At 37.8% G+C, this 15468-nt stretch overlaps 1 protein-coding gene across 7 annotated transcripts in view; it reads left to right on the top strand.

The window, feature by feature from the left end:
- The window catches only part of EML1 (EMAP like 1), a 149599-nt gene that overhangs the window by 107192 nt on the left and 26939 nt on the right, over positions 1-15468 (top strand). For 5 of the 7 annotated variants that reach the window (XM_063439771.1, XM_063439768.1, XM_063439765.1 and 2 more), the window contains 4 exons: positions 558-692; positions 5168-5196; positions 7806-7832; positions 12360-12489. In XM_063439771.1, coding sequence (XP_063295841.1) covers positions 558-692; positions 5168-5196; positions 7806-7832; positions 12360-12489 — 321 coding nt within the window. The remainder of the gene's footprint in view (positions 1-557; positions 693-5167; positions 5197-7805; positions 7833-12359; positions 12490-15468) is intronic. The other 2 variants (XM_063439770.1, XM_063439766.1) reach the window with 1 other exon arrangement.

The following is a 15468-nucleotide window of genomic DNA, read 5'->3' as shown; positions in this document are numbered from 1 at the left end:
ATTTAGTAAGATTTAGTAAATGTATGTAATTTGTATCGTTTTGGAATGTTGTGCGTAAATACCCTACATACTCTCTCACTCCAAAACCACACTTTCTTTGTTCACACATCTCAAAGTGCAGAAATAATTTTGATAGCAGTGATGTATCAACGAAGAGAAGTGTTATAATAGGAGTTTTTATTTCTATTCGAAATAAGAATTTGTTGAAATGAGGGACATAAATTTATAAAGCTTTAGGTCCCATGATCACTTGCCAGCCTTAAAGTTCATGAGAGTTGTAGTCTAAGTATGTATATCCTTCCTATCACATATAACACAACTAGATAATTTCATATATATAAGGTTCTATACAGACTACACCATATGCAGACGTTCAAAAAATAGAACAGTGTTTTTTGGATTCTTTTGGCTTTCATTCATAAGAAAAATGTGTAAGATCTAATGGTTATCTTTGGAGAATATTATTTTTATTTAATTTTTTCTATGACATTTTGTGATTTAAATTTTCTAGGTATTCGCTTATAGTACTGTCACTGACCGTGTTTACTTGTTTTTAGTAATGTCAAGAGAACCAATTCCACAGAACGCATCTCTACTGGAGGTCGCAGAGAAAGCGCAGGAGATGCCAAAAATGCTCGGAATCGTGCAGGGTCCACTAGCAGCTCATCCAGTGGCAAAAAAAACAGTGAGAGGTAGGTGGAAATAAGCAAGATCAAATGCAATAAAATGAATGATTTGAAACAAACGTGTCCTCTTTTTAAGAGCCTGTTGAATGAGTGATACCACATATCTGAGACGGTAAAAATTTAAAAATAAAATAGAAGTGAAATATAGGGATAAGACTTTTGCAATATACTATGACTTTTCTGTCAGCGATTCTCGGAGCGACTTTGAAAGATTCTATAAGAATGACTTCTGCATCAAAAAATTTCTACAAAAAAAATTATGCGTCACCTGCGAAAAAAATATTGATACAGGAGTAAAATTTTTAGGCACTTTTTTATAATGCATAGAAACCCTCAAAAATCCATATGCTCTTAAGCAAACAATATCAACATTGTTTGCTGTTAAATTTCCTTTTCTTCAAGTTTGCTTATTCCTAAATAGGAGCCCCAAAAAAACCTAATGGATACTGATGATCTGCAATCTTTTTATAGTTTCAGTCTCTCAAAGGAGACAAACGATCTCTTCTAGAATTTCCATGGTCAATAGGTAATGACGTAATGAAAACTGTTCTGTGCTCTTGGCTACCGTAGGACATCTGTTTGTGAAATGATGTACGCCAAAGAATATAATCTCCAACACATTTTCTCAACCTTTCTTTGTATTCTTTAGATCATTGCAACTCATGCATTAATTTTAATTTACCAACTCATTCAAATAAAGTATGATGGTCTACTTACTAGTGATGGGGAGGGGGGCTATTTACTAAAAAGTTAATTGTGAATTGTCTGGAACTTAAAGTGAATTTCAAATATAGGCTAAACCTGGATTATAAACAATCTCCAAGCTAGTTAAAATGGCATTCACCCCCGCCACCTCCCCCCATAGACTACTTTGTCTCAGTATTTTTTTTCTACACCTGGCACTGGGCATAGTTACTGCCATTTAAGGGTCACAGTCCCAAGCCATCACCAGTGACGACTGCAGGGATTTGGCTCTGTCAATAGAGGGTTCCAATCTCTATAGACCTCAATGCTGTACTCTCCCACATGCACAAGAGAACAGCAGTCAAGTTGGTTCCTGGTGTCAGGAACAGAAGAAGAACGGCCGAAAGAAGATGGCGGTGCCCGCAAGTGACTAGTTCAGATCCTTAGACCATAATATTACCACTTTTCAATTTCCAGTTGAATTTCTAGTTCATTTGAAATAAACCATGCATTTCTGGCAATTCACACTTCAGTGAATAACCCTGTCAGTTGTAAAATTAATCAAATTGTAATTATCTAAATTGAGTCATTCTGAATTCAGTTTGCAATCATTCCAAGGTTAAAGAGGAACCGTCACATCCCCGATTTTTGGCTCAACCAAATGGCTAACTAAAAGTAAACTGTTTGCACTAAAATGTTTTTAAAACTCTTTATATTTTCATTCAATTAAATTTTACATCCTTTGTCGGGTGACACTGAGCAAAGCTTGTAAATTGGTGAACACTTGCATGGCGCATGCATGCAAATGGCACTGCAGAACCAAATGCCGAGCACGCTTGCAGAATTCTCTCCTTTGATGCTTGAGCTTGCTTGAGCGTGCCCAAAGCATCATTGGGCGAGGAAATTACCCAGAACACAAAAGTGCAGTGGAGGCCATTTTTTTTTCTTTTCTTTTTTTTCTTTTTCTTTTTTTAAATGTATTTATTTTTTATTTTAGCAAATTGAAAAACAGATTTAAAAAACATGAACCAAATTAATTGAAACAATTTGGAAATGTTTATTCTCCTGCTTGTCTAATACGGCCTAGGTTTGGGGTCCATTTTGTCAGTTTAATGAATAAAATACTATTTTTGCTACAAACATCTTTCATTGAAAAGGTTAATACTGTGTGAGCACAGGCGGATGGCCCCACCGCACAATATATTTAGTTTGGAATTTGTCTAAGTAACAACTTCCTATGATGTTATTTATACTGTGTTTTCAAATAGCAATGTTTCTATCCAAGCATCTTCCTGCACAATCGTTGTCTTTCTTTTTATCAGTGACTTACACATTACACGTCATATAATCAGGAAACGAACAGTGACTATGTTTGGATAAAGTGACTCCAAGCATAAAAAAAGGTCAAAAAAGCACTGAGTATGTTTTACAGGATTATTCATTAATGTGTGAATTTTAGGACAGGGTTATTTAAAGTGAATTTAAGGTCAAAATAGCTCAACTGGGAAAATTCTCCCAGTCAGCTATCCCTTCAGTTCAGCTACTTTGTCCTTCAGTTTGAAATTCACTTTTAATCCCCCGCAACTTTTACTTAGTGGATAACCCTGAATGTTTTAAATTTATAGGCCAAAATAACTAGTAAATAACTAATTGAGAGTTATAGGTGGCCAGGCATTCACACTCGGGCATCATTCTAATAATTCTAATTTTTACTCTCATCATTCTAATTTATATTCTACAATGCTTAACAATATTAAAGGGAAACTATAGTTGTTTACCTGGCACTATAGCTCCCTATAGTACCCTCTCCCTTGTGCCCTGCATCCGGTGTTGCAGAATGTGTTAAAAACCAGTTCTGCCACTTACCTGATTCCAGCACCGATGTCACTCGGCGCTGGTTCAGGCTCCGCCTCTGCTCCTTCCCCACTGGCTGATGAACTAATGCGCATGCAGGATGATGGCCGTGCTCGCATTAGGACTTCCCCCATAGGAAGGCATTATACATTGTTTTCCTATAGACTTTCAGGTGATGCTGGATGTCCTCAGGGTTTGCCCCTTTGCAGGGTTAAGGGACCTGGGACACTGCACCAAGACTACTTCAATGAGGTGAAATAGTCTGGGTGCCTATAGTGTCCAGGGCCATATTAATAGCCCATTGGGCCTGGTGCTGACAATTATGATGGGCCTAATTGTAGAATTGTATCGACAGAAAACACTAAAACAGTCATACCTCCCAATCATCCTGTATCTGGTGAAGGTGTTGCTGCAGGGAAACTCGCAGGATATAGCTTTAAGAAAGCACATACCCTATGCTAATGTCTTGCTTTCATCTTTCAAGTAAATCCATACCCCCAAACTGCAATGTCCCCTAAAGCAGGCTTTCGTTATGCGGTGTAAAAGGGCCACTGACGCAAATCACGTTACCAGAACAGCCTTAGGGGCAATCATGACCCAAAAAATCTGCCAAAAGAATTACGTCAGCCTGGCATGAATGCATGTCAGGCTGCTTGGCATAAATTTGTCTAATGATTCGCTCGCTGCACGCTTTCTAAGGCACTGTCCCCTAGCACTCACTTGTCCACCCCTCTCCTAACCTCCTTACTAGCAGGCAGAATATCCTGGTATGCAGTCTGGGGCAGAGAAAAGATGTGTGTGTGTGTAGTGAGTGTAGAAGAAAGCGAACATGCCACAGTGTTAGAGACTGAAGCAGCAAGAGCATTTACATAGTGTGCAAAGTCAGCTTTCCTACATCCACATGTGAAAAGTAGTAAAAATAAATAATTAAAAGAAACATTTTTAATTTTGGGGGGCAATGGGCTTATTCCATGTGCATGGGCCCGCAGCTGCAGCTCCATCAGCCCCTATGTTAATCCGGCCCTGATAGTGTCCCTTTAAAAGATTACACAAACAAACAAAAAAGATTAAATAAAAAAGGAAGTTATTGACAAACAAGATAAATTGACAAGTGGTAAAGAGGACTGTACTCTTACAAGCCTAAAATCTAGAATTCAAAGACAATGCTATATTTTAGACCAGAGAAGCCAAGGTGAAAACATAGCTTGCTTCCAATTTGGATATAGTCCCAATCCTGCTGTTTTGGCTTAAAATGTGAAATTGTTTAATCCCGGATGCTCTTTAAAAAAAAAAAAAAAAAAAATACATAAAGCTGGCCCCCACTTCCACATTTTCTGGTATTGTTTTGGTTGCAACAGCCTGTGAGACTTTTTTGTTGTTGCACCTGATCACTTGTTTGAGCACAACTCTAACGTGACTCCCTCGCCCTGCACAATACATTTTAAAAGTGGGGTGAGTTGGTTAGGAAGGTATCCTGTTTGATTTCTATTAACCAAGAACTGAAAAATGATGGCCTCCTATCCTTAGTAAATAGACGTCAAGATATGGCATAATCTTACCATGAAAGAATCGTTCATAACACCATAGCCACTTGTTTGAAAAACTTAACTCTATGGAGAAACACTTGGCCACGATTGGCAAAATAGTTACACTCTCAGCACGTTTGTAGAAAATGACATTGGGTTTTTCACTCTCTTCTGTCTTTTTATCCTTTCTTCTCCCTCTCCTCTACTCCTTTTTTTTTTTAATTTATTTATTTTACTCTCCCGTTTTTCACAAGCATCCCGCACATTAATCTCCAAGTATTAGGTACTCTTGTCTTTTTGGTCTGTTGGGTTTTAAATATTGTTGCCTGTCCTATCTAATGATGTGTTGTGTTTTATGTAGTTTTTTTTTTTTTTAATTTAACTTGTATTTATTATTTTTCTATTCTTGTTTTTCAGCAAACCCAAAGAACCAATGTTTAGCGCTGGTGAGTGCCTCAATGTATGTCTTCTTCAGTTGTTCTTACTACAGCACCTATACTGGTCCTGGGTTATAAAATATTTTCCATATGGTTTAGTCGCAGCGATAGGCAACCTTTGGCACTCCAGATGTTCTGGACTAAATCTCCCATGATGCTTTGCCAGCAATATGGCTAAATTATATGTATTCACTCTTTGTATTTTTACTGAAAAAGGCTGCAAATTGAAAGGACATGAGACTTCTGTGATCTTAATTTTCTTCCTTATTACCACAGGCCAGGGGTATCCAACAGGTGTCCTGCAGATTAGACTACATTTCCCATAATTCCCATAACCAGCCACATAGTGAATGTAAATTAGAGAAAACCTTCATAACTAGTCCTAAGTGTTGAATTTGAAAGCCCAAAATAGGGACTGTCCCTCCTATGTAGAGACACTTAAGAGGTATGCATTGTTGAAGAAGTTATCATCTGTTATAACATGATTTCTTACTGGTAATCTAAAAATCACACTTCTAACTTGTCTTTTACGATGTACTTAACACTGTTAATGAGAAATAATTTTCATCAGAACTATTTAATTGCTTTGGAAAATAAACTTTAAATCATGATTAAAGACAAACTGTTACCCCAAGGGTTTTGCTAAATTTTTATGTTTTATTTATTACATACTCCCAATTTACTTTTGATTTAAGGTTTCCGGTAATATAATGCAAATTATGCTTACAGAATAAAACCGATTTTTACAAATGTTTATTATAAGACATCATGGAAGAGTGGATGTTATACATTCTTAACTCAATAACAAATGTATAGCTCACGGGAAGACAAGTGATAGCAATATGTGAGAAGATGAAAGGTCTAAATGAAGCGAAGGGGGAATCTATCCGGATGAAGGCCAGTAGAGGATGTGGGGCTAGCTATGACAAAAATATATATTTTTTTAATTTTTTTTTTTTATGTTTTTTGGGGGGGGGGGGGGGATTGCATCCTATGCAATGCTGTTCTGGTACAACCTGGCATGTGATGCCAAATACTTTGACCCACGTGATGCCATACGGAGGGGGTCATTGTAATAGTGTACATATGGCACTATGGAAACAATGCCCACATCAACTCCTTAGAAGTAGAAACCTTAAAGCTCGTGTTTCCAGTGCTGCTGCAGCAATTATTATGTTTAAAGGAACACTACAGCATTAGGAGTACAAACCTATTCTTAATGGTATAGTTTTAATCTTTGTATTTTGGTACACCCCCTCTCATGGGAAGGTTTGAAATGTGAGCATCACTTGGCTTTCAGCACATGCCACTATGGTCTCCACGATGCCGCTCTGCCTCTTTGGCTGAGGTCACCAATGTTGAAGATCTCGGCCAATCCAATGTTTCTTCATAGGGAAACTCTGGGAGGCTAGTGCGCATGCACATAAAAATGCTGCTCTGCATCAATTAAATGCTTTTTATGAAACCGTCAGATTGAATAGACAAGTTTAACTTTGCAATTGGTGTGGAATCGCCTTTAGTGACTGTCCGAAAGCCAGTCACTAGAGGCATGCTAACCCTTCAATGTAAACATTGCCGTATCTTCTAAATGGCAATATTTTCAGTTGCAGTGCTAAACATTCACAGGAATAAATATTTCCGCATATCATTTATTTTTGCTGCTTTTTTATAAATTAATTTGATGTGGACTCATCAGCAGAGCGAAGTATTGGATTTGTTGCTTTTCACAGAGAAGCATTATGTTGGTGTATCGTGGAGTGTACTCAGTGCAATTAAATGGACTTAGATCATCAAGCCTGATGATTTCACAGTAGAATAATTAGGTTGCAGTGAGGAGTCTCTCGGTGCTGGATTACTGGTGAATTTAATCATGTTTTTAAGGGATTGTTTTCATGTTTGTGTTTTTTTTTTCGTGGGGCGTAATAATCTAAACTGATAAAGGTACACATCTAAAAATAAATTTGTAATATATATATACATACATTTAGATTGGGCTTTCATTTTTCTTGGCTTTGAATATCAAAGCTGTCTGTTCTTATCTGCCTGGGTTTGAAGCACCTTTTAATGTTTAAGTTAAACATTCTGTTTGGTATGTACCCATGGAGACCGTTCTAAATAACTAGAAAGAGAATATTTCCCAGTATCAGTTACTGGATTCAAACGATGACAGTTGAGTTTATTGGTTCAAATTAAATTACAGAATGGCTTCTGGAGCTAGTTACATGCACAGATCCTGCTGCAGAGAATTTTAAATTAAACTTTGAATAGTTTTATCGGATAATTACTAGGTTACTTCCTGCCTTTTGATTGTGTGTGCTTTCTTCGTCATAAAACGTTCCCTGAAAAATTACTCCACCAATTTTATTTTGAGAATGAAAACATAAATTTATGATTGCCAATATATGACAAATACCACATTTTTTTTCTTTACGAGCATTATTCTTCCTTTAGACCGGCCACTCATTTTTAATTTTTTTTTTAAAATATGAGCATGTTCACTTGGTCCTTTCATGGTATTGTCTCTACTACATGATAAATTGGGGAATCGGATCATTTGGATCAAGGTACCATAATCACATCTTTACCAAGACTTCTCTTTCTGTCTCTGTAATCACAAGGGAAGCGCCGTGTGACTCACTGCAAAGGTAGGAATCTCTTGTCCTAACCCATAGGCTCTCTGAGCAGTACTGTTGCCAAGGTGACCAGATTTTCATTACAAAATCCCTTGTAACACTTTGCAAAGAATAACTGAAACGGTTAATAAGTAGATGTAGCTCAATGTAATCCGGTAGGGATTTAATTGGCCGTTTCCCTGGGATAGAAAGTGTGGATTCACCATATACAATATACACTTAAAAAAATAACTCTCTATTTCTCATTCAGTAGTCTGTTTAATCTTGGCAATTTTCAAAACCGTGCTTGCTCAGGGAGCCGTATGGGATAAGCGCACAAAAAATAGCTTCCTAAACCAGTTTTTAGAGACCCCTTAGAGTTTGCTTTGTGTTCTTTTTTTCTTTTTTTTGCTATTTTATTTGTTGAAAAATAGTTTGAAAGTCTTTAGACATATGTAACTTGGACTGGTGCTATAAGAAACATTTCATATTTGTTCATATTATCATCCTAAAAAATCTAATTTTTCTACAAGTGGTTTAAAATGGAATGTAAAATAAAAGTAGATTTTTTTTCATTTAAGTTTTTTTTAAAGAAATGTAATTAATTTGTTTTTATAAATCCCTTTTTTATAATTTTACTTGATGGTGCCTTGAACTGTAGATCCCAATAAATCATGGCTTCTTCCAGTGAGATTTATTTTTAGAGTAGGTATCTGCATGGAGGTTCTCTGAATTAAAATTGAATTTGCATTTATTTTAATATCTCAAATCCTAGAGCATCTTTGTCCCACACACCTAGTTTTTTACATTATAGAGATGCACGGCACAATAAGAAAAAATAAAATTACCATCTAAACTAAAAAATACTAATTAGAAAAAAAATAAGAAACAAAATTATATATTATCTCTGATGATAACTGTGCAGTATTAATACACCTCACAAAAATTCAAATCGCCAAAGAGGAGCATTCATGTTTTACGGAGGATGAATCATGTAGGGTTAAATCAAAACTAAAGTATCTTAACATAAATTCACTAAATTCTAAACATGTTAATTGTGGTTTTAAAAACACATTTTGATTGTGAGTTTTATTGTTGTGAAGCTGTTCTACACATAGAGGCTCAACAAAATAGGGAGCTTATAGAAAAGGGACAAATGGTGGAAGAGCAGAATAGAGGGATTTGTGCCTTCTAAATAAGAGATTTGTTTAAAACTTTTTTTTTAATTTTTTATTTGTGTTCACAATTATACAATACAGTAAAATAGCCAGTACAACCATAATGTGATAAAACGTTAATAGGAATTAAGTTTATCCGACCTGCCCATAATTAACACCGTGCGACCAGGCGGTTTCTGCTGTGACCGTCATGGCTAGAAGTCCATAATAGACAAATGAAAGCTTGCAGTTATCGCCCACTATACTTCAAATACACCGGCACAGGAGAGAGGGAAAAAAAGAGGAAGGGGAACATGTATGTATACCCCGAGATTGGGAAGCCAAGCTGCATGTTAATAATCTAAAGCTGCTAGTGGTGGAAAGGGCCGAGGAGGAGTGTAAGCATTTTTGGCCCCCACAAGGCATATGTAGAAGCAGCAAGTTAAGTTGAGCAGCAGTTGGTCAGATAACGGTTGAGTCTGTCCCAACATGGCTGCTCGGTCAGATAAAAAAATATATAAATACATTTTCTCAAAAAAAAATACACAAATATGAACATAATTTAAAACAAGATAATGAAATGTAATAACAATTTTTTTTATATATTAAAAAAAACAAGAAGTTAATGCTGAAGACATTTGTCCCTTAAAGCCTATTATTTCCCAGATGTTTTTGAATTTTCTAGAGAACCTTAACATGTTAAAATGACTTCTTTTTATGAATTGATTTTTTTTTAATTTTTCAAAAGGAGAAACCCACATAAATATAACCTAGTTTAAGGTTCTTTAGTATATTTAGATCTCCAGAATCCCTTCTCTAAGATCTTTACATTTTGGGTCAAAGATGGTGATTCAGGGTTTGATATAGGGATACACCCAAAGGCACTTAGAAAAATAATGGGAGTGATATATTTCTTGTCACATAACACTGTTACCTAAAGGATTGATCAAAATGAAATGCTTCTCCTATGCACCTTAAATTAAATCTGTAGAGCGTTGCAACACATTGCCTAAATTCTAGTAGTACGAATTGTATGTGTTTTAAAAAAAACAACTTTGCTGTAAGTCAGTGACTCCCAGTCCCAGTCCCCGAAGCACGCAAACCATAAGAATATTGGTATTCCTCGGTTCTATTCCAATGAGTGTACTGACATAATAATTGATGTGCTTAAGGACTGGGTTTGGAGCCACTGCTCTGGGTATCACTAATGAGGCTGTGTATTGCTCATTTTAGAGAATGGCTTGGTTTATATTTTATATCTAATATTATAGCAGTAGTACCCTTTTCTTTATGCCTTTTTTTTAAATAGTATTCGTCTCCAGTTAACCTGTTATGATGCAGAGTAGCTTTTTTTTTTTTTAATCTGGCAGTGAAATGCTAGTTTTACCCCTTTGTTTTTGTTACAATATTGCTATATATAATTAACCCTTATGGCATTTTTGTTTTACTTTTGCACAATTCCTCTCCCTGTTCTTTCGCATTATTTTATTTACTTCCCCTCATTCTCTCTTATACCCTTTTTCTTTAATAGTTTGCCACAACAATTTTTGTTTGAGAGAAAGAGACAGATAAGTCACAACTGTATCCTTTCTCTGTAACTAAACCATTCTCAAGTACAGAAATAAATTTGGCAATTGGAAATATAATGGAATGGCGAGTCCAAAATATATTGGAATTAGTTTGACATAAAATAATTGAAGACTTTAAAGTGGCTCTGATATATATATATATATATATATATATATATATATATATATATATATATATATATATATATATATTTTTTTTTTTTAAACTTTTATTGTAATTAAATTATGCAAAAATCTGGCAATGTTTTTTGTTTTTCATTTTTTATTTTTTATTTTATCCTATTCAGTTATTAAGTAATTTGTTTATTATATGGTCCTTCTTTCGGAGGATTCGATCAAAATGTCGATTAGCTTCCAATTCTCAAATATTTTCTATCTGCATACAATTTTTATTATTCTTATTATCATTTATAGCGTATACACAGCACTTTACAGCTATATAATGGAGATATAAAACAAATATTGCATACAAAGTAGTGATGACATAGACAAGCGGTGAAGATGACCCTGCTCAAACGAGTTTACAATCTACACAAACCTTTAGTGTTGGCTTACCCCAGCCATCAGTCGAGTTAAAGCCAAATAATATTTTGATACTGCAAGCATGAAGAGATACCCGTAGAACCAGTACAGATACATTAGTCTTGATAGCCAGTAGTCCTCACCCAAATATAATTTTATAACTGGAAACTTTTTTTAAAAAATTTAAACAAAACATATTGCCAGATTTTATCACACAAAACAACAAAACTGCACAGAGACACTTTTAAGTAGTAGATGTGATATCCTAGTCCGCTTCCCATAACTACAAATTGAAAGGTTGTCCATTTACTCCTTTAACCTCTTCATTGTGCCCTTCAAATTCTTTTTTTTTTTTTTTTTTTTTTTTTTTTTTTTTTTTGTGGTTCCTTGTTCACTTAATCTAGTAACCGTGCAGGTATTACTGGCTTCCAACCTGCCTGATACCTTTAAGAACAAGATTGAACAACTTACCGAAGAGCCGGATTCATCCAGTTCTGAATATGGACAATTGGCATCAAATGCTCCAACTGTACTGTCTTTGCCCCTGTCGAATAGCCTCAGTCAGCCCAATATCTCCTTCCCAAGATCTCCTAGCTTAAAAAGCCCAAAGTCCTCTTCCAGTGGCTACTTTCAGCTTTGCTATTAACGGTTTTGTTTACTGCTTCAATCTTTGCATGGCTATTAATGTCAAAATGTTCAGCTAGCAAATATGTTTTCGGTGGAGAATTTAATTTATAATTTTTTGGGATTTCTTATATGTATGTTTTATCTTTTTGTATTTCTGTTTGTAATTTTAGGGGGGCGGTCGCACATTTATAAATGTTGGCTTGGAATTTTTTTTAGTGCTCATGTAAAAAAAATACTGGGTTGTAAAAAAAAAAAAAAAAAAGTACATATTGTAAGGATTTTTTTTCTGATTTGTGTTACTACATTTTTTAGTTCTGCTTGTTAAATAGCATGTCAAGTTTTTTTGCGTGTTATCTTACAGCTACTGATTTTTTAACTGTACGTGCATGTTAATTTTAATAATTTTATTAAAGAATTCCTACAATTTTTGTTGTCTTGTGTTTTTTTTTTTTTCTTTTCATGGTTTGTTTTAAATTTCTTTTTTCCAAAAATTAAATTTTACCCCTTTCCAGATTAAAGCACACCTCTTACATGTGTTTATGTTGATGTTGCCTCAAGCAGAGTTGCCAGATTTCTGAATTGCAAAGAAAACTGAATTTTTTACATTTGTATATTGATCGTAAATAACACAATATTTTCTGTCTTGTTTTTGTTTGTGTTTTTAGAGGAAGGTTACATAAAAATGTTTTTGCGAGGACGTCCAGTGACCATGTATATGCCCAAAGACAACATTGAATTGTACAATTTGGAAGCAAAGAATGAACTTCCAGCTAAAAAACTTAAACTGGAATGGGTGTATCCTTTTTTTAAAAGCTTTGTGAAAGGCAAACATTTTGTGATGTTGGCCAAAACAATACAGAAAACAAGTAGCATGTAGATGTTTTTTGTTAACCATGTGGAATTAGAGGGCAAGCTTTCTGGATCCCTAAATTCTATCAGCGAGGCGTTGCTGTGTTGTGACCTGCCCAAAGAAGAGGTTTGTTTTTGGGAGGGGGAGGGGGAGAGGGAGAGAAGTGTCGAAAGTTGGACTAACAATATGTGGACCTCTAGCTCCCAAAATACCTTTTCATGTGTTGTAGTTAGAGGTGCCTTGTTCATGACCCAAGACTCAATTTTATATTTTTGGATAAACCTTTAAAAAAAAAAAAAAATTCTAAATATTAACTCACAAATATCACATGATGGCAACAAAATAAATAAATAGGGGCGGGGCCGAGCCGCCGAGCCGAGTGGCAGCCATCTACACGAGCTCTGGCTATTAGCTGCTTAAAACATTAATAAATGAAAAGAGAACCCACCAGAACCTGGTGAAAAGATGGATAACTATGTGAGGACATGCCCAGGAGTAAAGGGACATGCCAATTGCCATGCTGGCAGCCCAAACCGGGTGGGAAAAAACCCTGAGGCCTGGGACAAACGACGACCGTAACACGCAATAAAAAAACGAAGGATGGGGTCCCGGCCTGGCCCTGCTCCCCCCCCCCCCCTGGCTGGGGGGGGGGGGTGATCCCGGCCCAGGAGTCCAAGCTTCAAAAACTGGAGAATTACCAGGCGCGTGGAGCTTGCCCGCGCGGAGTTAAAATGGCCGCCGGACTACTCACACCGACACAGCCACACGGCGTGCCATGCTTACAAATGCCAGAGTACCACGCTGAGACACCTCGACCCCCGAGGTGGTAGACCCCGCGGCTGAACTCCCCCGGGTGGCAAACTGATCGGCATGGAGCCGGCCCAGGTGTCAGGGTACCTGTAGTCTCTGCCTCAAAGGAGGTGAGAGACTTAGACGTTTATCCTCCCAGAGGGGTTGCTTCCTCCGTTCCTCGCGGTCCTCTCGGCCATTTACAAGCCGACCGCGAGGGATCCACTTCCTTATATGACGCGACGCTCAGTAGTCGACGTCATGACGCCAACCCGGGTCGACCTGTCAGTCAAGTCCCGAGCACTAATCAGGACTCGTCGGGGGCGTGATTACCCTCTAGAATCTAGGTATAAAGTAAGGCTTTCGGCATCTGCTCATTGCCCTGTCGTGGTTCTAGCCTGTCTAGTCACTCAGCGCTCTTGTATTCTAGTTGTCTCTTTGGTTCTGACCCGGCTTGTTTGTACTACCCTGTTTATCTCTGTTACCCTTTGACTCGGCTTGTTCCTCGCTTACCTGTCCTCTCGTTCCCTTGACCTCGGCTTGTCTCTGACTATTCTCTACTTACTCATTACGTTAAGTCCGGCCATTCTAAGGTCCGGTATACGTACCTACCACCTGTTTGTACTCTGCGTGTTGGATCCCTGTCCCGATCCTGACACCAGGTCCCTGGATTAGGTGGTGGTCTGGGAGAACATGCCCCTACCTTTGTGAGCCCTGTGGAGCTGAGATGCGCCGGCCCCCCGGCACCAAGCATGAGACCGGAGGCGGGTGAGGCAAACCAGAGCTGGAGCTCCAGGGGGGCTCCGATGCAGCTGGGGAGGTGCAGGAGACGGGGGTCCTGCGGACTCTACGGGGGGGTGCCCACAGCGTGACGGAGCTTTTGGCTGATTCGGGGGCATGCCTTGAGGGGGGGGAAGGACTGGAGGTGCGCCATATTGGGGGTGTCTGGGGGACTTGGATGTGGGTAACTTGCCCAGCATGACCATGCATACCTTGTGTGGACTAGTGGTGAGGCTACATCGAAGAGCAGCATACAAATGCTTATATTGCCTCAACGCAAGCAGAAGCCATATCACTAGGAAGTCTGTAGGGGTGGTCGGAAGGCTGATTCCAGGCGGGATGGCCCCCGCATGCTGGGCGATAAAACGCCTCCTCCAGTGAAGTGACTCCAGTCTACATATTGATCTGACCCAGTTAGACGGCATTACGGTCCGACAGGGCCACCCGGCCGTTCTACAGTTCGCATTTACTTATTTTTCTTTACTTTATTATTTCCACGCATGCATTTAATTTTTACACCGGTAGCATCATTATACAGGCCCTTTAAGAATTCAGGGAACGTTAGCTGGCCAGTTAAGCGTATAAACTGCTTCTGTGTCTTCAGAAATGATTGCATACTCATTTTATGGCATACCTAAGTTGCCATTGCCTAGCTGCTGCAAAGATGTTAAACTATGTGACCTGTCTGCACCAGGCCTCTGAAATCCGTTAGATTGGGAAGCTTTAATATCTAAGATTGCGCTACCAGGCCGCTATACATCGCAATATACCTTTATTCTTTAGTTGGGTAATATATGCTTAATTCAACCGATGACCTTGCTATTTACATTTTAGAGCCCCCCGGGGGCAACCGCTTAATACCGTTTATTATTGTTAACTAGATAGCCATACAGATGTCATATATAACGTATGTTGACATGCTTACACTTTACCTTGGAGCGCATGCACCTGGCTCGAGAAGAACCTGCTTCACGCATACAGACCTGAACATTTAGCCACGCAATTAAGCACATTCTGCACTTATCGACCATTTCATACTGTCAAGGAAAACCTCTTGGCTAAGTAGTGTCTACGTTTTCAACAAATGTGTTTTTAGCAAAATGTACTTTATCATATTTATCAAGAGTAAAACTGCTTATATTCTATGGCAAAGAGCTGAATCTGTACCTGGTGTTAACTATGATCTGAACAAATATTGGGCAACAAGCTACAGAGGCACTCTAAGCAACAAAACAACTTTTGCTAATGAAGTGGTTTTGGTGTATAGACCATTCCCCTGCAATCAATTCTCTGCAATATGGGAGTTAAACTGTTTGTTTATACAGCCCTATTCACACCTCTCTTGAGACTAACAC

The sequence above is a fragment of the Pelobates fuscus genome, chromosome 13, assembly GCF_036172605.1.
Source record: "Pelobates fuscus isolate aPelFus1 chromosome 13, aPelFus1.pri, whole genome shotgun sequence".
NCBI lineage: Eukaryota > Metazoa > Chordata > Amphibia > Anura > Pelobatidae > Pelobates > Pelobates fuscus.
The sequence above is the reverse complement of the archived record's forward strand: the minus strand, read 5'-3'. Positions and strand labels throughout refer to the sequence as shown.